The sequence below is a fragment of the Amblyomma americanum genome, chromosome 4 (genome assembly GCF_052857255.1).
Source record: "Amblyomma americanum isolate KBUSLIRL-KWMA chromosome 4, ASM5285725v1, whole genome shotgun sequence".
Lineage (NCBI taxonomy): Eukaryota > Metazoa > Arthropoda > Arachnida > Ixodida > Ixodidae > Amblyomma > Amblyomma americanum.
In genome coordinates, this window is record NC_135500.1 from 119,355,355 (window position 1) to 119,381,089 (window position 25,735).

The window sequence follows — 25,735 nt, forward strand, 5'->3', positions numbered from 1 at the left end:
AGATTAACAATTAGCCACACCCAGCTTAAATCCACCAATCTCTTTACATACCTTGGAGTGACCCTAGACAAGTACTTCTTACACTGGCAACATCAGATTGATTCAATTTGTACAAAAATTGCTTCGGGTTGCTACGTTGCATCAAACACTTGAATATTTGGATGCCAATGTTCTGTGATTCCTTCATTTCACATTAGTACATACTCACCTATCATATTGCATCGAGTCGTGGGGTTGGACGTAATACTTACCTTGAGCACATTAGACGATCACAAAAGCGAGCGCTTATAATAATCTCATTTTCTGACTACACTCAACTTAGCAAGCCACTATTTACTAAACTGTGCATGCTATCTGCTTCATGAGAAAAACACTGCTGAATGCATCCACAAAACAGTAAGTAACAACCTCTCTTTCGATGTATCTGTATTTAATATCCTATCACGTAGCGCAACACGGAGCCATACCTACGGAAATTTTAACTTACCCGCAAAAAGAAATGTTTATGGTCAGCGTATGCTTGAGTTTACTGGTGCAAAAATCTGGAACAGTCTACTGTGTGGCCTAGAGTGCCAACAACTTTTCAATTGCAATAAAAAATCACTACCTTCAAATAAATAAAGCACTTTCAGTTCACACCTGCACTTGACTACCGTAACTTAATGTCATTTGCTTGATATTACCTTCACGTAACCCCATATACATACCTGTATTTAATGTGATGCGATATATCTTTGCGATATACATTTTGCACTCTGTGTGATCTGTTGAAGTGATATTATGTACTATTTGTGATCTGCGTGATGTGATATTATTTGTGGTCTTTGTGAGCTCTTAATAATTTAGGGGTGTGCGAATATTCGAGATTTCGAATACGAATCGAATATGTTTCATATTCGGTTCATATTCGTATTCGAGAAATGATATTCGTGAATTTCCGAATATTCGAAAATGCCCGAACACTCGGCAGCGATCGTATACCGCGCCGACTTTCGTAAATCTGATTATTGCAAAAGCGCAATATATGGGCAAATTATCTGAATATAGAGTTTAAAGTTACAGGAAAACAATAAAAAGGCCCTGTTCTCTTTCTTCTTCGTCGTTTATCGCGTCGACCGATCGCATTCCGATGCCGCTAGGCTTGACCTTGTGCGCAATTCCGCAAGTGGGCTTTCCCACATGCCACACGTGCTGCGAACAACATGGCGGGCGACCCGCTTCTAACAATTGCAACGCGAAAGCGCCTTTATTTTTTTATCCTTCCGAATATCTTATCTAATTAATGCCCACACCCATGGCATTCGTTCTGTCCCCTTAACTCTCTGAGCGTGACCACCGGCATCTTGTTTTGGTCAACTACGCTATGCGGGAAAGCCTACTTGCGAAATTTCGCGTGATGCTCCCGAAGGGGCGAGTCGAGGTGTCACAACAGGGCAAGCGATCCTGTAAAAATCCCGCGTATTGCATGGTGCACTGTAACCCATGCACCTCTTGAGCGGAGGGTCGGAGGGTCCCTGTCACTAGGTCAAAAGAATAACCTGGCCGCGTAGTTTTGGTTTCTGAGCTTGGCCACTCGCCCGTTGCAATGGAAACTGTCGGTCCGCGCATTCGCCAGTAGTTCAATCTCAGCACCGTGCCGCTTTCAGACGCTGACTGACACATCGCTCGTCATTTCTTTTCCTTTTTAAAAACAGTCTCGCCATTCCGACGTCAATGTGCGTTCCCATCTCGCTTACGTTCGCGATGTCTTCCAGCACGCCGTAACTCTGTGCTCGTCACGGGATTACAGGTGTTTGCACGATAGAGCCGCCTCATAAGACTACCGAATTTTTGGTATTTTTTTTTTCGGGGCCGCGGGGCATTTTGTAAATCGACCTTCAAATAACCTGGCCATTTCTGTCGGTTCTTTGAACTCCAAATAATGAGGTTTTACTAGCCATCATGTTATTTTTGTTTCCAGTCATTATGTTATGGATTGCATTTTGCCTGACCACATTACAGGTTGGATACTGTTATGCAGTTCAATTAAGTAGTATACATTTTTGCACACGTTTCTTTTTTTTATACGGTGCTCAGGCAGTCTAGTTTTGTTTATTTCAGTTGCAAAGGCCATACACTATTTTGAAAAAAATATGAGCAACAATTATTGCTTGTTTATCTTTTCTGAATTTATTTTTTGTGCTGACCAGATATTCGATATTCGAAGCCATGTTTTATTCATATTCGTATTCGATTCGTATTCGAAAATTTCAATATTCGCACACCCCTAGTTAATATCCATTCATTTAACATTGTTCTATTCCTTCGATAAGTTCTATGCGTTCTTGTTTGATTATGTTCATGGGCATTTTTATGAGTGTTTAGAGTGATAACTAACTTGTACACGTTTGTTGTAAATTTCCTTGCACTGACCTCTGTGACAAATGGTTGCCTGCAATTCATGTACTTTTCTTCATTGGACACATCACTAGCCACCGGCTATGGGCCCAAGCAGTGTCTGCAAATTTATTGTAGGGCACCAAAGAAAATTAAAGAACAATTTCAGTTTCACTTCGTCCTGTCTTTTCTGATCCAGAAAGAAAAACAGTAGCGCCGAAAAACAGAAGCGTCAAAAAAAGTAAGGCACGAGAGGTTTTAGAGGCGTACCACATCAGAATAAGAGGAAAAGGGTGTGTCAGTGATTAATCTGTGAACCTTGTTAAAGCTGAGATTTCATATCTTGAACGGTTTTGTTGATCGCTCGTGAGATTTCTTTCTGCGCATGCCTAGATTTTCTGTATATTTGCTCGCTTTTCAAGGAATAAAGTCAGATGAAGTTAGCGCTTGTCCTACATCGTTCTTCTACTGTGTGTGTTTTTCGGCGCTACTGTTTTCCTTTCTGGATCGAAATGAACCATCTAGCCCAAATAGAAGTTCTTCTAAATTGTCTTTTCTGCTTCTGCATATTCGTCTTGTGGTGCTGCAACATCACAGATTATAAATTACAAAAGAAAGTGACAGTATGAAGTTGGCCATGTGGTCACAGGAGTGCACGATTCTATGAAGACCACGCATATACATAACCACATAGTGGGTCACACATTTCAATAGCATGCACATGCATTAACAAGAACCGGGAAACGTTTTCTGCTTTATTTAAAGAAAAAACACTGCACTGCCAATGAACTCTGTCTTTCGTGTATGCGCTTCAAAAAGCAAGTTTGGTTTGGTTGTATGGATTTAACGCCCCAAACTGACTCAGGCTATGAGAGACGCTGTAGTAGAGGGCTCCAGATAATTTCGACCATCTGGGGCCGCGCAGTGACATGGCATAGTACACAAGCCCCTAGCATTTCGCCTCCACCAAAACGTGACTGCGACTGCTGAGATCGAACCCGTGTCTATCGGGTCAACATCCAAGAACTTCAGAAAGCAAGTTTACATTTTTATATCTTCAAGAACTTGTAAAAACATACTGCTCTAAGAGCAGTGAGATAAATAAAAGCAATTGGCATGCTCCTCATGACCGAGTTCATTTTGTAAATGGGTACAATTGGGTATATTATAATATCACTTAAAAGGTCACAACAAAGAGGAATATATCTGACTGGCCCTTCTCACCATGTGAACTCTTTGCATAGGAAACATTTTTTAATTCGCCCTAGCTGCTTCATATCGCCAAAAACTCGCCTGCTTCAAAGACAAGAGGTACCTTTTCATAGGAAGCAACAGTCATCAAAGCTGAGCCAATGACTATTAGTTTTTCTATCACTTGCATTCCAATTTTTAAAAGCTACCACTGTTTCTGATAAGTTTTTTTTTTTCAATTTCCACTCCTTTGTCTTTCCTTCCTTAGCTTCCTCCTAGGATTTTAAGTCTTCCTAGGCGAGTGCTTGCCAAATTCTATTCGGTCAAGCTCATTTCCCATTTCTGCAACTTAAATCTTTGTTGCCTCCTTTCCTATGCAGTTCTCGACTCGCCTCTGCTGCGTAGCCAAGCCATTTGTCTTTGCTTTGATATTTCTTTCTGAATGCATGTGACCCAGACCATCCCTTTGATGTGGCAGTTGTGAAGTCTATTTTTCCTCACGTTAGTCGTAAAATACACAGTTGGACACACACATTTCCTTGCTGTACAGCAAACGTCATTAGGAGCACTGACACAGTTAATGGACGTCTGGCATTCCAAGAGTCCCCTGCACAGAAAAAAGAAAAAATGACTTAGTTTCATGCCACTGATATGCCGCACTACAACGAAGTTACCCTGCGAGATATCTGCATCGACAATTTAGTCGCAGCTCCCTTTCGAGCAGACCTCCGCAGCACTGATCGCCACAAATTACTACAGCAAACTATCACATTAAGCATATCATAAAAAACCTTGTAACTGCATCTCCAAGCTTCAACTGTTTGGTTTGCTGCTGTCATTGTGCCCCGCATACCATTTCTGACAGAGTTGCTAAAATTCACCAGCGTCTGCACTGTCAGAGACTGGCAAATTAAGAGGCGCCTGGCTCAAAATGGAGCGGCCGTCAAACTCTCCAAGAGGGTGACAAACCTCTTCAGAATGCAGGTCTTTGAAGGACAGCTTCAATCGGACTTGCTTATAATCGTGGCACCGTGTGACAGGAGGGATGCGAGGAAATCGCCGGGCAGCACGATCCACCCTGAAAAGACACAGAAAATGACTGCTGCCCCACCAATTCTCATTGAAAAAGAGAATTTTGTTGTTGCATAACAACACTGGCTTGCGAAACACATGAGAAAGAAGAACACAGTCCTGACTCATGTAAATTGAAATGCCGCAGGGACCTGGACTTATATGTACACCGCCTTAGCAAGCTCTTTCCTTTCAGTATATCAGTACTCACGGGTGTGCTATTAAAAAAAAGCACCAAAATTGTGTTTCTATGTGAACCTTTACTGGAAACAAGTTTCAGAATGTTTATTGCTCAAACTGCACTGAAAAAAAACTAATGGCCATTATTATTTTCATGGCTTAAAATTGATTTCTAACGCAGCTAAGACTGTCATTCACGAAAGCAATTGGAAGAATTTCACTTGTTTCTATTTAATATGTACTGTGGTCTCATTAAGAGACTATGCGAGTGGGCATATTTGTACAAATAGGAGAGACCAACACAAATAAGAACAATCTATGCACACTTGTGTAAGTCATGTGCCAGCCAGAAAAAGAAAAGGGATTCTTTGGCACTACAGTGACATAGTTATGGTGATGGTGGCTGCAGCAAGCTTGGAATAAGATTTGCCGGGCTAGTTGGTTCGTACTCATGAAAGGTGTAACACCACAAAAGGGTTAGGACAACATGAAGGAACACACACGACACTTAGAAGCACTTCTAAGTGTCGTGTGTGTTCCTTCATGTTGTCCTAACCCTTCTATGCAGTTACACCTTTCATCAAGCTTGGCCACTTGGCTGTTCGAGGTGGAAGACGCTTTCTGCAGTAGCTGCAGTATCGATTGCTAGGCACATGCTCGGGTGTTGCTAAAGCAATGGAGATGCTAGTCTCTCAGCTCCCTGATTGGTGGCCAACTGACATGCCAGAGCCCTCACTTGCACTTGAAAAAATATAATGTAAGGGCCTCTCCTAAACTCTTTCTTTCCTTTCTGGTGGATACAGACAATGTCGATTACAAACCAAAACTTCCAAGTGTAGCCGTGGCCACCTTTGCAGCCATAGAGGCACCAGACTGCCGCGTGGCACAGCTCATGGAGAAGGGTGTCCCTGGTCTTCTCTGCGCAGTCCAGCAGCTTCGGGGAGAGCTCCACACGGTACCTCGACTCCTTCAGGCAGAAACAACGTCCAGCTGTCGATGTCAGTCGGCCGTTCCAACAAATATCTTCTTGGGCAAGCTGTTTGGGATAAAAGTACGAGCTTGAAGCTTTGTGCCTAAGGAGGAGCATGGGGTTGTAATAATATGAGAACGGATGAGTGAAACTTTATCAAATACTCTAACATCTCACATGGACTGGTGCACAACCTATGGAGGAAGGTATAAAGCTATCCACTCTGAGTAATTTACCTTGAAAGTTGGTTTGTGAGGAAATAAGGTGACCCAGTAACTGTTTCAGGTATCGCCCTGGACACCTGAGCTGAGCCCCACTCTAAGGGAAGGGATGAAGGAGGGAGTGAAAGAAGAAAGGAAGAAAGACGTGACGCAGTGGAGGGCTCCGGAACAATTTCGACCACCTCAAAAATGGACTGGTATTGGAGGCACCCACCAGTTTCAGCCGTTAATAACACACTTCACTGTAATTAGAGTGTCAGTGCTTCAACAAGAATTAAAGAACTCTGCCATATTCAAGCTCCCAAGAATGGTTATGATGCTATCAACACAAAAGAGTGCTACATTCAAGTAACAGTCGCTATGTAGTCAGTGACTGATGGCTTCCCTTAATTAATGACCCCCTCCCACCATGAATGAGGACATGCAGGAAGGAGTCACAACCTCTGTTCTTGTACTGAAATGCAAGACATTTTTTATGCAGCTGCTGTATCAGAATGGACACTATTTCTCCATGCACTGCCTAAAGCCAGTGCAGGGGATTTGTGCCAACTGCGTAAGGCCTCCACTGTGCATGTGAACCGTGGAAACCCAGAAGCAGTTGGCAGTGCAACTCCAACTCATTACAAAGGCCTGCCATAGTGACACCCAACTGCAGTACTAACACAGTGTGTAAATCTTTTAATGTTGTGTACGAACCTTGAATTAACCAGAGAATAATTTAAGGATTTTTTTGTTGTTACAACCTGCAAGCTGCAAAAGGAATTATGTTCACATCATGTATTAAAATGTACATGTATTCATGTCAAGTGGTAAAAAATTTTTTGTTATGGCGCTGCTGCTGTGAATGGTGGTATGTGTTTTTAGGCACTACCTTGTGCATTTAGCCATATCCCCGAATGTAGTATGTGCTTTAAATTTAACAAATATTTACAACAACACACCTTTCAGTTAGGCAAGGAATCATAGGCTGACGAATGTTGCCCTAGTGGCCCCATATACTTCCATTAGTACTAAATTAAGATAAAATCTAACAAACTTGTGGTGATCATTAAAGGCATTTTAAAGAACATCTGCACGATAGAGGAGAAGCCACAGAAACAGTGGAGTACCTACCAAGTAATGTCCTTCCAAACTAAACAGCTTTTAGGACCTAAAACCAGAGTGTGTAATTCTAGCTTGTGGCTCCAGCAGAGCCTTGAACAATGCACTGCCAAGTGCAGCCGCATCACTTCACAGCACATATTTTCAATTTTATGTGTGTCTCCGTGTGGAATTAGGAGGCAAAGGTATGTGTACTGCGCACGTAATGCGAGCCAGCACATGACGTGATCTAAGGTGGCAGCTACCAGAGACCATGTAGGATACCTAGGCCTAGCTACAAGTGAACAAAAAAATGCAGCCTGATGGATCCCCACAAACCTAGAGAATAGCTTGCTACCTTTTTTTTTTCAGTTACTCATGCCAATATATTGAATTTGCATGTGGAAAATTAGGTGAAAGAAGGCTTAATTACTAAAAGGAATAATTTTTTTCTCTTACAACTTGTCAAGTCTGCAAAATTTTGAAACTGCAGAAGCGCTTCTTTCTCGCTGATGTGAGTATGATTTCTACTGCATCAAACCAAAGGTAAGACTCTTCTGTGTGGACACAGTTTGCTGTCTCTCAAAACGGTCTTGAGGAAAACTAAACAAAGTTATGGAACCATTAGTATCATTCCTGTCATAACAACTAAACAGATAAGGTTAAAGCAATGCCTTATAACATGCAAACACAGTTGCTCCCACTCCATTTACTGATGTTACTTAAAGTTTCTCATGGCCGCAGACTTGGGGGGATTATCAGAAGTCGACCATCTGAAGTTGAACACAGTGACCGAAGCAAGATAATGGATTCCTGCATGAGTATGCCATGTGCAGGTTCTCCAACCACTCCACAAGGCGCCTCAGTGAGGGCCCCCTCTACCAGGCCCCTCTATATAAAACCTCTCTGTAAAGCACTTCTGACATCATGCAGCACACGGGTGCCTTTTGTGTTTCGCCTCCATCGAAACGCAGCCACTGCGGTTGGGCTCGAACCCGGGTACTCTGGCTCAGTAGCTGAACCCGCTCTGCGAAATGCAAGTAGACGCAGTCGAGTAGTTAGCGGGAGTGAGGTTAGCGGGAGGGGGGAGGGGAAATCGTGTACAGGCGCCATTGCCCTTCCGCGACAGCGGCGGTGTGGCGCTTCGTGGCTTAGTTGATTGAGGTTAGGGTTACAGGTGCGGTATTTGGCTACCCTCTAGGGGAACACTGAACAGCACCCAGGGAAGGGCAACGGGGACAAAAAGGGTGGGAAGAGGAGATTGGGATTTGGCTAAGAGCACCAGGGACAAGAGAGAAGGCCGTACAGAGTTTAAAACACCATGGACAAGCCCGTGGTGTTTAATTACTCAATAAGGCTCTGTAAGACCTGAAGTTGATGTTCGGTAGAGCATAGGATTCGTGCTTCTGTGTAGGTAGGGAGTTGCGATATGCCTTAAGAAGAACATGTCTCTGGGCGTCGAAGGTGGGGTGGACTATAAAAAGGGGATCAAGTGTTTCCGTGTTTCCACAAGAGGAGCAGTTGGGAGAGGGGGCAAGGCCATAACAGCACCTACTGGATGGAGTCCAGCAGCAGCCTACTTCGATTCTCAATAGCAGTGATCGCTCTCGCCTTGTGAGACCATGTTTGGGATGATGGATGAATATGGATTTTTATGGCGCAAGGATTTTTATGCATTTTTATGTTTGCACCGCGGCACAAGGTGCTTTCGACTACTCAAGACGGGGTCAAAGACCCATTCTTTAAGCATTACCAGCCACGGTGGCTCAGTGATTAGGGCGCTCGGCTACTGATCCGGAGTTCCCGGGTTCGAATCGGACCGCTGCGGCTGTGTTTCGATGGGGGCGAAATGCTAAGGCGTCTGTGTGCTGTGCAATGTCAGTGCACATTAAAGATCCCCAGGTGGTCGAAATTATTATGGAGCCCTCCACTACGGCACCTCTTTCTTCTTTCACTCCCTCCTTTATCCCTTCCTTTATGGCACAGTTCAGGTGTTGGCAGATATGAGACAGATACTGCGCCATTTCCTTTCCCCAAAAAACCAATTTTAATTACACCCCAGATAAGCCGAGCATCAGGCTAGGGGAAAGCTTGTACCTATTGTGTCACCCATGGGTACCCCCGATCAAACCCCGCACCTCCCACATGCGAGGCAGATGCTCAACCACTCAGCCACCGCTGTGGTGTTAATGTTTGGAAAGGGGCTTAAGAGGGGAACCTGTAGAGATCCTGGTGTCAGGATGACAAAAAATCAGACCTCTTCGCTTGATGTGGCGAAAACAGTCGTAGGGAGTTATAGATTGGGATGGGGGAGGGGGGGGGGGGGGGGGGGCTTCAATATCAGAGTTGCGCAAGTCTTCACTCGCCGTTCATGCAGACGCGCAGAGCAATCGTCGAGTAGGGCTGATCTGTCCGACACCTTGTCCGACCAACTCCTATAGCTTCCACGTAAACAAGGCTGGTATTACTAAGTGCCTGCTTCAAACACACCTTATCGTGTTGGTAAATTGTACAATATTTTCTTTAAAAGCCGCGTGAAAGCTAACCACTGCTTGTACATACCTTTCCAGCAAATACTTCCTTATTAAAAATAGAGAACAGGGCCTTGGTCAGGTCCTCCCGGGACTTGCGGAAGTTGCGCCGAAAGCGAATGGTGTCGGGACGGCAATTCTCCAAGGGCACGCTCTCCGACAATGACTCCAAGAACCAAGCATCTTCATCTTTCGAAAATGGCGTTCCAGCAACGCACGGAGAAGGTGAGCTTCGCTGCACTGGTGATTTAACTTCATCTTCGCTCCCAGAACTGTCGTCCAGGAAAGACGGGCGCCGCCTGCACAACCGATTAGTGAACGGGATCGCTGTAACAACAGTGCACTGCTTAGCTTGAGGCAATATTTTGACCAACATCTATGCTACGCCTCAACACAAACAGAAAATCTATCTGTTCAAGGCCATACCGAAAAAAGTAACATCTGGTCAAAATATGATGCTTACAGCTAATTTGAAAGTTATGCCTCTGTAAACACAGAGTAATGTGTCTTTGTCTGAATAAAGTAAACTAGAGAGACGTCTCAAGATGATGGCCACGCTCGCGTATGTAAAGGAAGTGCCGATTGCAGAGTTGATGGCGAGATGACGCGAATATGACACTCGAAAGGTGGTACGGGGGAAACAGCTAGCAACGTATGGGAACGCAAGGAATAGCAGTTCCGTTACCTGCCCGACGACCAACAACGACGGTATGTTGGACTTCGGTAACCTTTGGGCACTTGCGGTGTTGCGAACGCAAAAAACGCGTCCTTTTTTTGAGGTGTCTGGCTTGCTTGGACTGCTCGGAATGGTTCCGACCGTTGCGACACTTCGCGAGCCGCCATGCCGCAGTCTTTCAGCAGAACTGAAACTGGCTGAAAGAACAGAGGAGACGAAGCGTGTCACACCCTAATGTGCAACCCTGCAATGTAAGCACAGTACGCACCTTGTTACACACCTCTCACACTGCCGAACAGTGACCGAATAATTCAAACTTTCCGCACATGCTACCGAAGAATCACGTGACTTGACTTGAATAGACTTCAGTCAGCTTGAATTGGCTTGCATCACAGGCATGTAAAATAATTCAGTTATTGATCTGTTATAACTACATTACAAGCCACCTAATTTTACGAACAATGCAATCAACTTATTTCTCCTAGTTCATACTCGCTGTGTTTTGTCGTTGCGTTGCCATGGTTTCGCGTGCACTGTTTTATATTACTTGCCCGCGTGTTTTGTTTTGTTTTGATCTGCCAGTCTCAAGCGTATTATTTCTTGCGGTTTAGTCAAATCAGGCCGATCGCTGCGCGTGCAGGAAGTTGTTTATTCTTTTTGCTGCGGTTCATATTTGTTTGCCGAAGCAACGGATCATGATTACTGCTTCATTAGCCGTTTCAGCCAACGACAAAAAGAAATTTGAGGAGCACCGAATGCCGGCCACTCCTTCGCCTACTTTCCTCGCGTTTGACATCGCGGGGCTAATCGTTTCACTTCGGCGGCGCGCTGTCAGGTCCCGATAAGCCGTAGTTACGTGAGTGCCATGGTAGTAAACAAATAAAAAAGATGAAACCGGTGCGTCGACGGAAGCAAGAGCACGGCGCAGTTGAGCGGGGCAGCAGGGTGCCCCGAGGCCTCCCATAATGCGCCGGACGAGAGTGGAGGAGGGTGGGCCGGTTTTGGACGCGGAACACAATAAAATTGTACGGAAGAAGTCGGCGAATGGGCCCAATCGCGATTCTTTGATAGGATGAGTGCTACTCTCGATGTTTTCCCGCAGTGGATACAACCGGGCGCGCAACGCTTGTTGGAACTCGGTGACTACTCGCCAAGAACAATATAGTGACGGAAAAGGAGGCAGTGCTTGGTGGTGTGCCTATATCGGGTGTCGGAAGGGTAGATGACCCACACAAACGCGACCACAACACGGTCTCTGCGCCAAGCGGCTGGCTGCGTGTGAGGAGCTTCTGAAGGTGAGTGCGCTCAGGAAGTACTCGCTACGCCAAGAACTTCGAAATCGTTTCAGCATCTTCGTTTTCTTCGACCGAGCTTCTGTTCGAAACGACAGCTACAGAGAAGAGGGTCATGCTGTCATTCTGGTGTATACGCGCTGCAACAGTTTTCGCATTGTGGCGCGTATGTTGCGCAAAAATACACAAGTTCCTGGATGTCGCATGCGTTCTGTTTGTTGCGGCATTGTACTACAAGCTGGCGAAAGGGACGGTTGTGAGGAAGTGCGTGCCGCATGTTCTCGAGTTCGACAAACCGGCGTGATAACTTCCGTGTTTCCGCTGCGTAGCATCTGCTTTTACCGTCCCTAGTAGTTTTGGCTGCTGCGCGAAACAATAATGCAACTGTGAGAGAACAGTTTCTGCGTCTTGAGCCGCTGGTAGAAACTTCGACGAGATCTCGTTGGTGTGCATTCAACCAAATAAACGAGCGCCTATGAGAACCGTGCGTTCACTTCCGCGTTCTATCATTGTAACAAACCGGATTGTCTACTTCACACGCATTCGAAATGGCGCGATTAACACTGCCAATTAACCTACATGCGAAGTCAGGAACTTGGCATCCACCACCACAATTCCAAGCCGAAAGGAGATGCGCGATTCTGCTGCTCGATGCCGGTCGGGAAAAAGTTTTCGCTCTGCCGCAACGCTTTAAAAGGTTATAAATCGTGCGCTGCCTTGAAATGCACTTTAACGGCCCTTTTTGCACGAAGCCATATATCCTATTTGCAAGCATTGGCTGCGCACAGCACGTAACTCCAGTTCGACCAGACAGACTGCCTTGCAGCTAGACACGCAGTGTAGGTGTTAAAAAGGCGCAGTAAGCAGCTTCACACATCTGTTTGCAGTGTTTGGTCACACTTCATAGATGCAGACTACGATAAACTTGCCAATACCCTTCTGAGACCTGGGGTGTACATTGTGTCTCATAATTTTTATTTTCAAATGTTTAGGATATGTTGATTTTGGTCCCCAAACATGATTAAAATATAATATGGTGTATTTTGAACTTTCGGCTTTGTGCTTGGGGATGTCCTTATGGAGAAAACTATGAAGTTTCTGAAGCACAGAGAAAAATTATAGCTTTCGTCGCACTGGTAGGTGCCGAGATAAGTAAAAATGTGCATACACTCACTCCCACTTTTTGAGAGCTCTTGAACACAACTTGTAACACAGGTTGTAAAAAAAGCCAAGAAAGAGCTTTTTAAAGCACTGAACCTCCTTCTGTGGCTGCCATGCCACCGATTTCGATGTCCCATATATTGGACAAATGTTTCGTTACTGGGTTCTGGAAGGATATTGCGAGAGTTATGAGTATTGTGCAAGATGTGTTGGTTCCCGTCTAGTACATAGGCTAGTGTTCACGTAATCAAAGGTGCCTTAGCAGAATGGTAGGGCGAGTGTGCACTCTTTTGAACAGGGAATACATTGGCAATGCAGGTTTTGTAGCAATATGGAAACATTGGAGCCAGGATTTTAAATATTCACCACAGCTTGTGAGGAGTTTTGGCATGCATTCTTGGAAAGAAATCTGAATTACAGGAGAATCCATTGCATTGCCAATTCTCTCTTTATGGAACAGCTCAGTATAACAGACAAATAGTTTGCAAGGATAAGCTAGTCGATGTCCATTTGTGTTTTCGAAGGCACAGTGCTAAGGGAACACAAAACACAAGGAAAAGATGTTCACCGAACATGCTCTGACTTGCAACTGAAAGAACTTTTATTCAAATCCAAAAATGTGTAAGGAAGGAACAGTAAAAAACCTTGCACAAAAAGAACCTCGGTATGATCATTATAATCAGTGGAGGCATTTGAATTCGCAAGATGTAAGGCAGCAGACAGATGGCTGATCGTTTTCTTTGTTTTACAATTTTGAGAGACTTTAAAATTTAGTGTGTTAATTTGTGCTTGTACCCAATAGAGATGAGAGTATTAGAGAACAGCGGCTTATTATCCCCATGCATTGCAATGAGCTGACATGCTAAAAAATAAAGCTTGTAAACTTTTATGTCTAGATTGATAATGGTGACTCTGCAGTTTTATTTCTTTTTAGTTTTCTGCTACTCCTTCCATATATGTTTTCGAACTTAAATATAAGCCAGTGTGTGTCCTGTGAACTTCTTTCTTAGCACCATTTTTCCCTTAATGCATATTTTTTGCAAGAGAGAGGTCATCACCTTCATTGTCAAATGGAAAGATGTAGCATTTTTGATGCAAGAGAAAAAAAATGTACAGTTAACTGACATTATTAACTTGGATTTCTTTGGTACTTCGTGGCTCGTGCCTTTCAGCAAAGCATGTGATTCATTTTGCTGTCATAATGGAAAATATTTTAGTGAGCAAGTGAAATACTGTTTTCCACAAAAAAAAAAAATTTTTGATGTGAACTATACATTTGAATCAGTACATCAATGCCTACTGTACTAGTCACTTTTAGGTCTTCAATAAATGATTTGCTTTTGGCCTAGTGTTTGCTTACTACAGACCTCTGATAGGCTGGGAGCCCAACAGTCTCACCATGTGCCCTTGTGCATGCATTGCTGACGTTCAGATTTTCAAACCACGTTTGCATCACTTTCAGTGCGTTACTTCCAAGAAGCGAGAGTACCATTTCAAAGACTCCAACGCATGCCAAGTCCCTACAGCCTGAACCCAAGGCGCATTATCATCCTCCGTGCCAGGGCTGGCACTGGTTGTTGACGCCGCGGGCATGGGTGTCAGCTGCTATGGCAGGTGGCTACCGTTACTCAGCTGCATTGGACAAAACCTACATGGAGCAGCAGCGTTGGGCGCCATCCAGCATCCAGACCGCACCCGTGCGCACTGTGCCCATTGTTCGGGCTACGCCTGCACCCAGTGCCTCTGACCCTCTTCGCTTCATTAAGACTGGACAGGCGCCCCTGGGGCTCAAGGCCCGTGAGCAACTCCAGGCCCACGAAAGCAAGGTTCGGAAGCAGCAGCAGCACGCCAAGGTCGACGAGCAGGAGGAACAGTGGCAGACGGCAAGTGCTGCTTGGTTTTAATATTTTCATCCTTTAATACAGCTTAGCTGTGTGATGTCAGTGCATGTTAAAAAATCCCAAGTGGTCGAAATAAATCCGGAGCCCTCCACTACTCTGCTTCTCAAAGCCTATGGGCTGCTTTTGGACTTTAATCCTCTAATACCGTATAGCACAGTACGGTTTAGTTTTGGAAATACCAGCATTGATGTCCTATCATCTTTTGAGGGGAACCAGTCATGAATTGCAGTCTCTCTTTGTTGAGGGGAACAGCAACCCTTATCACTGCCACCGTGAAACAGCAGCAGTAGCAGCAGCAGGCAATGAAATTATTCGTTCCATTTTTGCTGGCTTTAGTCGCCTCTGTGTACCTTCAGCAAGCAGTGGTTCATTGTCTATACTGTTCAGCTGCTGAGCACAGGGCCGCTGGAGCTCTCTACAACAATCTCTTGCTGCTTTCACCACTTATCCATACTTTTCCCCACAGTGCAGTTTAGGTGTCCGCTGTGAGTATTGTGCCTTTCCTTTCTTATGGCCACTGCTCCTTGCCTCAGTGCAGATCATCATCATCATCATCATTTACTAACCCTTAAGGGTCCCGTCAGGGACATTACATAAGGGGGTGGTGGTACAGGGGTGTTCAGCCGTCATACATGAATATAAATAGAATGAATATAATATAGAAGGAATATAAAAATACAGAAAAATATAGAAAATGTAGAATAGAAAAAAAAGTAGAACAAGACGAAAAAAGACAGAAGTAACAAATTCAAATAATCACGTCATGACAGAGTGTAGCAGAATATAAACAAAAACAAATTGCAACTTTGGAAGTAGCACAGGATGGTCAGTTAGCAGGGCTTGGAAGCTGGCATAGGGTGCAGGAAAAAATTATTTGTCGTTGAGATGGTCGATTAGGAGCTGTCTGAATTTGGAAGGTGCCCATTGACCAGGTCCTTCATACGGCAGGACAGATATGCTCACAAGTGTTTCATAGAAGCTAGAAACTTCTAGCCACAGTTAGCCACAGGTGTAGGCTCGTGCATGTCTCCAGGGAAAAATGGACTGTGGTTACATAGACCTCTGCATAGCAGGCTGAGCTTCAAGAAAGCTCAGTACAGGGACCGCATGCATGTTTAGTACTTGTGAAGTGACGTTAGTGTGCGCTGACGTCGCACCATTCACTTTTGTCGCACGCTCCTCTGCTGGAATGCACAGGTGACTTAAGAAGTTTTCGGTGCATAGAAGCTATAAAAAAGTTTATTCTTATCGCTGCCTTGAACCCCAGCCTGATGTTGAGTGCGAGAGTTGCTGGGAGGTTTACAACACACCCCTCATTCCATACCTGCGAGTTTAATTTGCCAAGAAGATAACCTTTTTTATGACTTCCATGTTCTGTTAAACTTATGCAAGCATGAATTCCTGGCGTTAAAATATGTGGTGCACAAGTTAAGGTTTTATAGAAACAGGTGGAAAGGGCAGCACTACATCTCCAGCGTTCCAAGACCGAACGGCCTGTGCAATTTCCTTTTCTCTGCTGTGTGTCGAGATTTGCGATTAGTTCCTGGTGTTCAGTTCTGGAAATATGTATTGCTGAAATCATTACAGCTCTGTCGGTTTTCAAGACATTGGCAGTCATGGCAGCCCCCCTAAAAGTAGAACCGCTCCCGTGCAGTCGTTACTTAGCACTGGTCTGGCTCCAAAGTGGCAGGCCATACCTTACCGTGCTTGCTGAAAATGGGGCCGATGGAAATGGGTGTAATGTATGCTTACAAGGAATTACAATGTTTGCCCATATGTGACAGTTGTATGAATGTTTCTGGCAAGCCACAGCCATTTGCTACTCGAAGAAGTTCCACATTCTTGTCTTGGGCTAATTTCCCTGTGTCTTGTGCCCCGGTATATGTTTGCAAATGCTATGCAAGGGGCCCTTTTCACCCAACAAAATACTCATCAGTGCTTGCAATTATCAGGGCTATTGTAGCTTAGATGGTTGTAGCAGACACTGGTGCATAAACAAGCGATTTAAAATCCCTTTTTTTGCACATGATGCAAAAGAAATATAAGCTAGACGTATGTTGTGTACAGTGAAACACCACTTGAACAAACTGGAGGGAAGGGGGCTATAAAAAAGGTTGACTTAAATGAAGTTTGCATGATGTTCCAGAGCGCAAAAACAAGAAATGAGTACTCGTGTCTTGTTCCTTCTTTGTTTCGTGCTATATAACCTCATGTCAGTTGCCAACTAGCCCTCACCGTTCTGAAGTTTGCATTAAGCATCATCTGTTTCTATAGTCGGAGTAATGGAGCTTCAAATTTTCACTCTGTCGTACTTCATGTTGCCAGTTTCAGAACTTGCTTATGTGGGTTGGGTGGGTCTTGTGGGTCTTGCTCCTAAATGCTGTGCAGTTGCCTATGGAGTGAATAAGTGTTTTCTTGAGCTGTTGCTGTTACGTCTGTTAAATGTATTGTGCAATACTAAAATTTGGGCAAGTGTAAGTTCATGATGAAAAATAGCGCAAAGGAAACAGTAAGCACGGGCAGGACGATGCGGACAAGCGCTATCTGCATCGTCCTGTCCGTCCATAGTGTTCCCTTTGCGATATTTTTCATCATGAAACTACATGGCGATGGCTGCAAATACATGCAAACCCTATGAATAAATCATTCGGTTTTGCCGAGTGTGCTGCTAATTTCGCCATCAGCAATTTTGGATGTACATACTGCAGTTCAGTGTGTTGTAGAAAGTTGTTTACCACATTTACAGTGGATGTACAGTCGGGGACAAAAGTCTCTGGACTGCGCATTCTGTATCCGAAGTCCATAGCTCTATTATTAAACTGCCGGCTGGAGACAACGCTTCCGGAGGTGAAAGAACAAAATTTTGATTTTCACCACCACAAGTGTGGTCTGCAGCCGCGAGATACTAGTAGAGGTAATCGGCTTCGTTTGTGGTACACCTGGTCTAGAGACTTGTCCCAGACGCCGTAATGGACACATTCATTGTTTCGATTGTTAGCTTGTTTTTTCTATTGCATAAACTCACAGGCTTTTTGAGAGAAATAAGTGCTTTCATGGCATCAGCAAATATGATGCTTTACCACAGATATATGCTATGCGAATATGCCATAAAAGTTAGATTCAAGAGTTATCGAAGTTTTCGTTTCGGATTTGTGGCAGATGATGAAAGAAACAAATTGCGGGTGTTTTTGGGAAGTTAAACCTTTCATAAGCAGCATATGGCATTTATGGCTGAAAGCCAGTTATCATGGTACAATGTTGTACTCATCAGCTTTAAATATAGTGGTGATGCTAGCGTGGCTGCAGACAAAGCTTGCACGTGTGTAGACACTGTATGGTGCTGTCTTTCTTGTGCTATACGTTTTACTGCGTTTCTGTCCACTGGAGCGAATGAAACATGCCCTTTGCTCCTTGTTTTGTGTGCCCAGATACACCCAATTATTCTCTTTTCCTTATTTATTTCGTCACCTTGTTAATGCCTGAGCACTATCATCTGTTTATGGTGGTACACTTTGCAGAACCTTGACGAGTGGAAGAGCCGGCGGAGGAAGGCGTCCGAACGTGCATTCCAGAGAGTGCAGGATGCCAAGCAGCTTTTCCCAGACGAGGAGCACCACAGGAGAGAACAAGAACGAGAACCGACGCTGACAACCAGCACCGAGCTGCTGTCCGAGTACAGCACACGAGAAGAGTTCGTACCTCCCCCGAGCACAAAGACAGTCCACACGACTGCTGCCATCCGTCCAGCTTTGAAAGGTCCCAAACCGCCCGTGCCTCCCAAGCCAATGACGGAGCCCAGGAGAAGGGAGCTTTCGCCTGGTGGCGACCCCGGAGGGCAGGACTCGGGCAGACAGGCTGGTGCCGCTACCGAGGCCACTTTGTCTGTCAGTGGTCGCAAGCTTTGCTCGCACTGCAGCCAGCCCCTAGGCAAGTTTATAGTAGTGTGCTTTTCAAACAGGGTTATCTATACAAAGGACTGGTTCATTCCGCAAATTCAGAACAGAGAATGCATAAAATTCTGCAGGGAACATAGCATACAAGATAACTATGTGCCTATTTTTGAAACATGGCTTGCATACACCAAAGGTGCCTTCATCAAAATCAAAAATCATCAAATTGGCCGTTGCATTCAACATCAGGTAGTGGTTAGTGTTCTCTTAAGTTGAATGGTGCTTGTTCACCACAGTGGTCTCAAGGTGACTGAATGGTCTCTTCGATGATGACTTGCCTCTGTACACAATCTAGTTCCTGCTGTGTTTACTGTACTCACATGCAGGTCATACATAGCCTTACAAAAGTTTTACACCCATGTGCTGCTCTTTTGTTCGTGGATAGACTTACCATGGAGAGGAAGCAAAACTTTTTGCTGGGCTAGTTGGTGCTTCGTTCCGTTGGGTAACGATAAAAAATGTTCACAAGTGAGACACACAAGACAACGTGCGTTGCCCTGCATGTCTCACTAGTGGACATTTTTTTCTTTTTTTTTTTTGCACCAAATTGTTACCCATGAGACAAAGCCCCAGAATGGATGCTGGCCGTTATTTGAAACTAAAAATATTTTTTCCACTGTCCCTTTATAGAAAAGTTGCTCGGACGAGCAAAAATCTATACAATATCGGTTGTTAGTGATGGCATGGCTCCATAAGAATGCTGTCTGGTAACTTGGCTACTTACTAAACACATGTGTTGGTTTAGAAGAGAAATGCATAGATTTGCCTTTATTTCCACTATAACCACCTCATTATGCACAAATGATTTGTTTTCAGTATATGTTATGAAGTTTTTGATTTAGTCTGTCTTGTAGAAGGACCATATTTGCACGCATATAACGCGGCCACGAATGTAATGCGAGGGGGAGGTTGAGCCCATGCGAAAACTGAAGCTTTGCAAGACTGCAGCGTCATCCTCCGCGGTCTCAGTGCCATTTAAGAGCCAATAATTAAAAAACGCGCGCTACACAATAAAGCGTGACAAGGCCATACTCGCAGTACTGCTGTGCCTCCGCTTCGTGCTTCGCACTGCCTAGTGCTCCGAGCACTTTTTTACTGCCCTCCCGTTCTCAACGGCCCCTGCCGCCTTTTTTCCGCGTCCATGGCCAGCCCTTTTTTTTTTCTAGTGTGTGCCACGCACTTTGCCTCAACACACCCCCTCCCCCAAGGTCTTCAAAAAGTTGGTTTCTCCTCGTAGCTCACGAGTCTGGTGGTGGACCCACCTCAAACAGCGCCATTTTATGCTCTATATTTCTTGGCGTTGCGATTATGCCGCTGCTGTCTGTTGCTCCGAGATGTCCCAAGACTGCACGGGTGCCGCGATGCCATCATTCTGCGGGAAGCATGTTGCCATGGCAAAACGCTCTTTGCTATAAACTTTTTTTTTTAAAGATGTCCTCACTATAAATGAAATAAGATGTACAGTCGTCTATGGAAGGCCAGTTGTTACCGTAGTTTCACTTTACTATACCCGTATTTTTACTGTGAGAGTTTACTATTGCAGGTTTGTACTGTGTCGTGCATCCTTATCGTAAAGACATTTAAAAATTGTCCTGCTTCAACTGCTGGCTGCGGTAAAACTGTGCACGGAGCTTACGTGTTGTGGTAAATTTTTCTCCCAAGTTTGACAGAGGTACTTACCTAGCTCGGCAGCACATGATGCAATCCTGTAATCATGCCCGTAATTGTCTGCGCCTCTGCACATGGCGCTGGCGACCTTCGGTTCCTGGATCTCGGCATAGACGATTCTGAGCTTGTGTCATGCACGGCCGAACGAGGTACCGTCAACTTTCGACACAAAAGTTTCTGCAATATGCAAACTCTGTGCGCAGTTTTAGCACAAACGAGCTAGTGGTTGAGGCGGGAAAACTTAAAAATTTGCGGCGATAAAGATGCACAGCACTGTTCTGTATGATTAATATTGCTTTCGATTTTTCGAAACATGCCACGCACTATTATGACTCTTTCTATAGAAGAGACCGAACGTATGGTCGCCAGAGGCACCATGCATGCCGCACAATTTGCTCAAGCGGATGGCGGAGCAAGCATGTCAAGGCATCAGCAGAACTTCGTTCCTTGCCAGATGCTAGCTTTCAAGAGAATTCAGATGATTTAATTAATCACATTCCCATCATTCTGCTGATGTCCCAAAAGCAACATGAATAGAATCTGGCTGCTGACAAAATTCTATGAAAAATGACCTGATGAGAACTGCGCAGCTGTAGAAAACTAGCACTCCTAGGCATGCTCCAGAGATTAAAACTGTAACGTGGTCCTTTGTGTGGATTCACCTCAACAGGCCTTTGAGGGTCTCATGGTCTTGACATCTGCACAATGTTGGTCACTATTTGAAGCTTATCTTGGTAATGTATGCTTGCAAAAATTAAGCTGAATGAAGAACTGTGAAGTGGTGAAAAGCTAGCACATTTTGCAAGACACGAGGTGAGGTCCTAAAGCAAAATAAAGAAAAGCCCACTGCAACAAGACTGCGATCAGTGAAACTATAACAAGTGGAAAAGCATAGGGAAGCTGCCTGTTGCTGCTTCCTAGCAAAACCTGAATTGTTCAGTGTGTGTGCCGCTGAAGTCGCAAGATTGTCTCATCTCGAAGGGCGACTATGGCCTCCGAATCTTGGCACACTAGCCAAACTTGCACGATGTATAACTTAACTGGTTACAGCCAGCTACGATGGAAACATTGTAGTGTTTGCAATACTCATGTGGCCATGTTGGCCACATTGTGCATGTGCTTTGTTTTTGTGGACTCTGCTGTGAGCAGGGCACGAGGCCAAGAGAGCCTCGATACATGTCAGGCTGATGAACAGGGATATGGCAGTATAATAGCAGAATGCAATCATCCATGTGTGCATTCACTTTAGTGTGGTAAGCACAGGTGGAGCAGTGAGCAAAATGGGGATGGCCGTGCATAATTTGTTGTACGGTGCCTTCCTGCTGTTCTGCTTCTCTTTCCAGGAGGCACCGTACATTATAGCAATACAGTCAAGACTACTTATAGTAGCAGCCCATTTATAACAAGCAATCATTTAGTACAAGCCGAGGCGATGTCAGTATTATGATGCACGTTAAGGCTATGGCAATGAGTCTTAGAACAAAGATTTCTAGATGCGAGGATCAGTTATAGCAAACCGTGCAGGCGCCACAAACTCAAGCGAGGATGCGGTACATGGCCATGGACCTTTATTGGACACTCACGAGCATCCTAACCTCAACAGATTTCACTTTGACTGTACAGCGCTGAAGTCCCTGCTTTAGCTAACTGTTAGCACAGTTTATTAAATCGTGACATGAAAACATTCCCCCAGCACCTTATTTATCGGTCGTGTACTTCGTACTCCTCGTTAAAAACCCCCACTGTAGGGTCATAACGTTCGGATAAATTCCTAGCTTCCACTATTGAAACATGCAACATGAACCGCAGATGTGCAAGCATACACAAATACACAGACTTGCATGCAGAATTGAAACTCCGCATAAACTAGCACAAACCAGACTTCTTTCATGCTTACATTAAGGTAGTGTCCAAAATTTTCAAAAAATTTTCATTAGATGAAACTGAGCAGATCAGAGAGCATGTGGAGGAAGGCAGTTACATTCAGTAATGTAAGGTAATGGAAATAGCAGCTGATGCGTTTGTGCTCAAGGTAGAAAGCACAGGTGCCACATAAAAGCACGGTACTGTTGTGTGCACCTGCCCTTAAAGTGGACCATCCTCTTCCTTCATTTCTGCAGGTCATGGTGCCGCCATGGTCATAGAGAGCCTTCAGCTGCTGTACCACCTGGCCTGTTTCCGGTGCTGCGTGTGCCAGGCACCCTTGGGCAACGGACTGTGTGGCACTGACGTCCGTGTCCGCAACACAAAGCTTCACTGCACCGACTGCTACAGCAATGATGAGGGTAAAAACATGCAGCTTTAATGCCTTCTCTCCCACAGTGTCCCAGCATGATGACTGATGCACCCTGTCACTTTGTTTTTTTTTGGTGTGTAGCGGGAGTGAAGCTGAGCAGGGTCTGATGGCAACACGTCCTCCTGCACTGATCCAGGCTTGTGAATCACGCCTGATACAATACTTGCATCAGCCGATGCCTTGCCTTGGCTGCTGATCCTGACGTGCAGGTGCTGAGCTGCTGAGGCCTGCAAGAGCGAGAAACAGCCAACAGCTGTCAATGCATTTTTTTTAAAATATATATAATGCATATATATTTTGTATGTAGAAGACACAGTCGACGTCGGCAGCTGTTTTATATCGCATGCAATAAAGCTCGTAGCCAAAGAGAATTGCTGCGGATTATTTGATTTCATATGCCTTGACTCTTGCTACTTCACGCCGACCACAAGTATACAAAAAGGAACACCACAGCAGTGCAAGCTTGAGCAAACAACTTGATGATGTTAAAAAAAACAAACAAAGAGCACCAACGAAAGCACATGTACTGGCAACACCTATAATCCATCTTGGTAATTCCTTGCAGCACTGCCAAAGTTGCAAAACGTAGTGCCAGTGTCAACTGGGCATATAGGATAATGTCTTTTGAAGTATGCGTGCACCAAACGCTATTTCAAACAAGCATTAATGTACGCTTGTGTTACGCAAGCTATTTCTCTAGTTTAGCTTGTGCAACCCTCACACATGCTAATACATATAACTTTTCCAACATGGCGGTGCACATCGAAGCAGGTCTCTGCACTTCGGAATGAATTCATCGTTGTTACTGGGTTTTTGCAGTACGTTCACTGATGACAAATCGGGCATTGAGCTTTTGATCTGTCTCATCTCACCTACAGCAAAATCCATGGGCGATAAATTTGCTTTACTTTTTATTTCCAGCGATGATTCTGCCACTCCTAGGCCTGAAGGAGAATGTTGGTTTGTTAATAAAAATGGTTTGTTTTAAAAACCAGATGGCACCACTATACTTCGTTTCATACATCAGGTGCAATGCTGCGAAAGGTACGGTAGTAGTCCGCACGGGAAAATAAAGGAAGGCGTGTTATTCCGCGCTTGTTCTGTGGTCGAGTAGTCTAAGGCACGAGAAAGTGACAGCGTGTCGTCAGCAATATGAATGCATTTAATCAAGCTGATGACAAATGTGTCGTGCAGTAAGTCTGCAAGCAGAGGATTTACTATGTTTCGCTCACCACAAGGAGCGCACTACTTTTTGGTCGTGGATGCAGGCAGCGCAATCAAGAGCGCTAGCTTTGACAGCGTCGCATCTGATGTATGAAACAAAGTATAGGCTGAAGTTACTGTTCAGTCTCCGTTTGCATACGCTGAACTAAAAGTGCGGATGTGACAAGCAGCATAGCATCCCACAAAATGCTTGCATTTAGCACTAAACCTGCCTAATGCTCCTTCATTTCTCTTTTCCAACAATATCTGCATGGTCTGCAAGCAGAAACATGTTTGATCCACTCTCCTGATTGGCCGAGGATGTCTGTAGCTTTCACAGTGCTGCAAGGAAGTTAGAGAGTATAATGGTGAGGAATATACCAGGTGCTTCAGGGAAGACTAGCAATTTTAAAAAATAGGCTTTTTGAGGTAAAAATATGGCTTTTGCAACATGGTATTACCAGTGCTGGCAGACACCAGAAAAACTGGTGAATCGTCTTAACTAGTGAGCTGGTTAACTAGTTTCTAAAGTTTTTAACTATCATAGCTAGGCAACTGGCAGCAATTTGAAATTTGTAGCCTGTCATGAGGAACAGCCAGATCAGTTTTTAGAAATTTCAACACACTATTACTCTCGGTGTTGTGGCCTTACAAATTTTGGCTGCATTTTGCCAAAAGACGTGTGCTTTCGAAAAGCATGCAGGCAAACCAACCTTTCCAGTGCACATAACTGGTCGAAATTGCTAAATTTTGTTGAGGCACAGCGCCGAAGATAATCATCTTTTCGAAATTCTAAAAGCTGATACAGCTAAATCTCTAATTGCAACTGGTTGCCTAACTGTGATAGTTGAAAAGTTAATTATTAGAAATTTGTAAACCACATTACTAGTTAAGACGATTCGCCGGGTTTCCAGTGTCCACCAACACTGGTAATACTATGCCGCAAAAGCCATATTTTTACCTCTAAAAGCCTATTTTTGAAAATTATTTGAAGTCTTCCTTGAAACATCTGGTATATACAAGAAATATGAGCAAACTTTGCCAAGTTTCAAGGCACGAAAACCTTACCCATAGGGTGAGGCATTAGCACAGCCACAACAAGGAACTCAACAAAAGGTGTACAGTCAAGGCCGCACTTAGCATCAATATGGCAAACCATCATCATCATCACCATCAGCCTGACTACACCAACTGCAAGGCAAAGGCCTCTCCCATGTCTCTTCAATTAACCCTGTCCTTTGCCAGCCGCGCACACCTCATGCCCGCAAACTTCCTAATTTCGCACGCCCATATAACCTTCTGCTGCCCCCTGCTACGCTTGCCTTCTCTTGGAATCCACTCCGTTACCCTTAAGGGCCAGCGGCTATCTTGCCTTCACATTACATGCCCTGCCCAAGCCCATTTCTTCCTCTCTTGTGGGGCACAATCCCACACCACCATTGTCCTCCGGTGTTGCAGTGTAAGTTTAGTTGAGGAACTGAGGGTTTTTTCAGTTTCTCCGCAGAAACGCCATTGGCCGGTGCATGGCAACAACAGATGGTTTTCTGCATAGCCCCTTCACTGCTTTTAGTGCAACGCTATGTCTAATAAGTAACGGTGGCACGAACAACAAGATGCAACCTGCGGCCGCAGTTAATTACATACTTGGAGAGAAACGCCTGCAGGGCTTCCCTGGTAGAAGTGAGGAAGTACTCCTTGGGAACCAAGTCTGCCAGAATGACCATGGCACCTTCCCTGGTTGCTTGTGACCAGTTCACCTTATGGTCCTTCTCAGCCTGCGACAGAATCAATGCAAAGTGCAGCAAGAAATCAGTGCAGATGTAAGCAGCTATGACTGGCTAGTTTCTATGGCCAGTCACAGAAAAGACTGGGACGAAGAACTTGCTTCACATGCACAATAGTAACCATGTCATGTGGAAGCTCGTTTTTACTAATGACAAGCACCACATTCAACTTGGGATGAGTAAG

General features: G+C 44.7%; 3 protein-coding genes across 4 annotated transcripts in view; 1 reads left to right on the plus strand and 2 right to left on the minus strand.

Annotated features, from left to right (window-relative positions):
• Positions 1–3,118: 3,118 nt before the first annotated feature.
• Positions 3,119–10,688, minus strand: LOC144128282 (germ cell nuclear acidic protein-like). Its single transcript, XM_077661575.1, has 6 exons — positions 10,565–10,688; positions 10,306–10,493; positions 9,652–9,919; positions 5,640–5,854; positions 4,537–4,645; positions 3,119–4,174 (listed from the first exon to the last, which is right to left on the minus strand). The coding sequence occupies exons 2-6, from the start codon at positions 10,461–10,463 to the stop codon at positions 4,145–4,147; spliced, it is 780 nt and encodes a 259-aa protein (XP_077517701.1). The 5' UTR covers positions 10,464–10,493; positions 10,565–10,688; the 3' UTR covers positions 3,119–4,144.
• A 165-nt stretch (positions 10,689–10,853) lies between these two features.
• LOC144128286 (uncharacterized) lies at positions 10,854–22,935 on the plus strand. Of its 2 annotated transcripts, XM_077661580.1 has the most exons (6): positions 11,184–11,321; positions 11,399–11,591; positions 14,212–14,632; positions 18,169–18,577; positions 22,389–22,553; positions 22,646–22,935. In XM_077661580.1, exons 3-6 carry the CDS (start codon positions 14,357–14,359, stop codon positions 22,669–22,671), a joined length of 876 nt encoding a protein of 291 aa, XP_077517706.1. In that variant the 5' UTR covers positions 11,184–11,321; positions 11,399–11,591; positions 14,212–14,356; the 3' UTR covers positions 22,672–22,935. The 2 variants fall into 2 exon arrangements, with proteins under 2 accessions (XP_077517705.1, XP_077517706.1); XM_077661579.1 differs by having other exon boundaries at positions 10,854–11,591.
• Positions 22,548–25,735, minus strand: part of LOC144128284 (ran GTPase-activating protein 1-like) — a 35,334-nt gene continuing 32,146 nt past the window's right edge. Inside the window, exons 13-14 of the mRNA XM_077661578.1 lie at positions 25,412–25,542; positions 22,548–22,791 (exon numbers count right to left, since the gene is read on the minus strand). Of these exons, the coding sequence (XP_077517704.1) occupies positions 22,710–22,791; positions 25,412–25,542 (213 nt within the window). The 3' untranslated portion in view covers positions 22,548–22,709. The remainder of the gene's footprint in view (positions 22,792–25,411; positions 25,543–25,735) is intronic.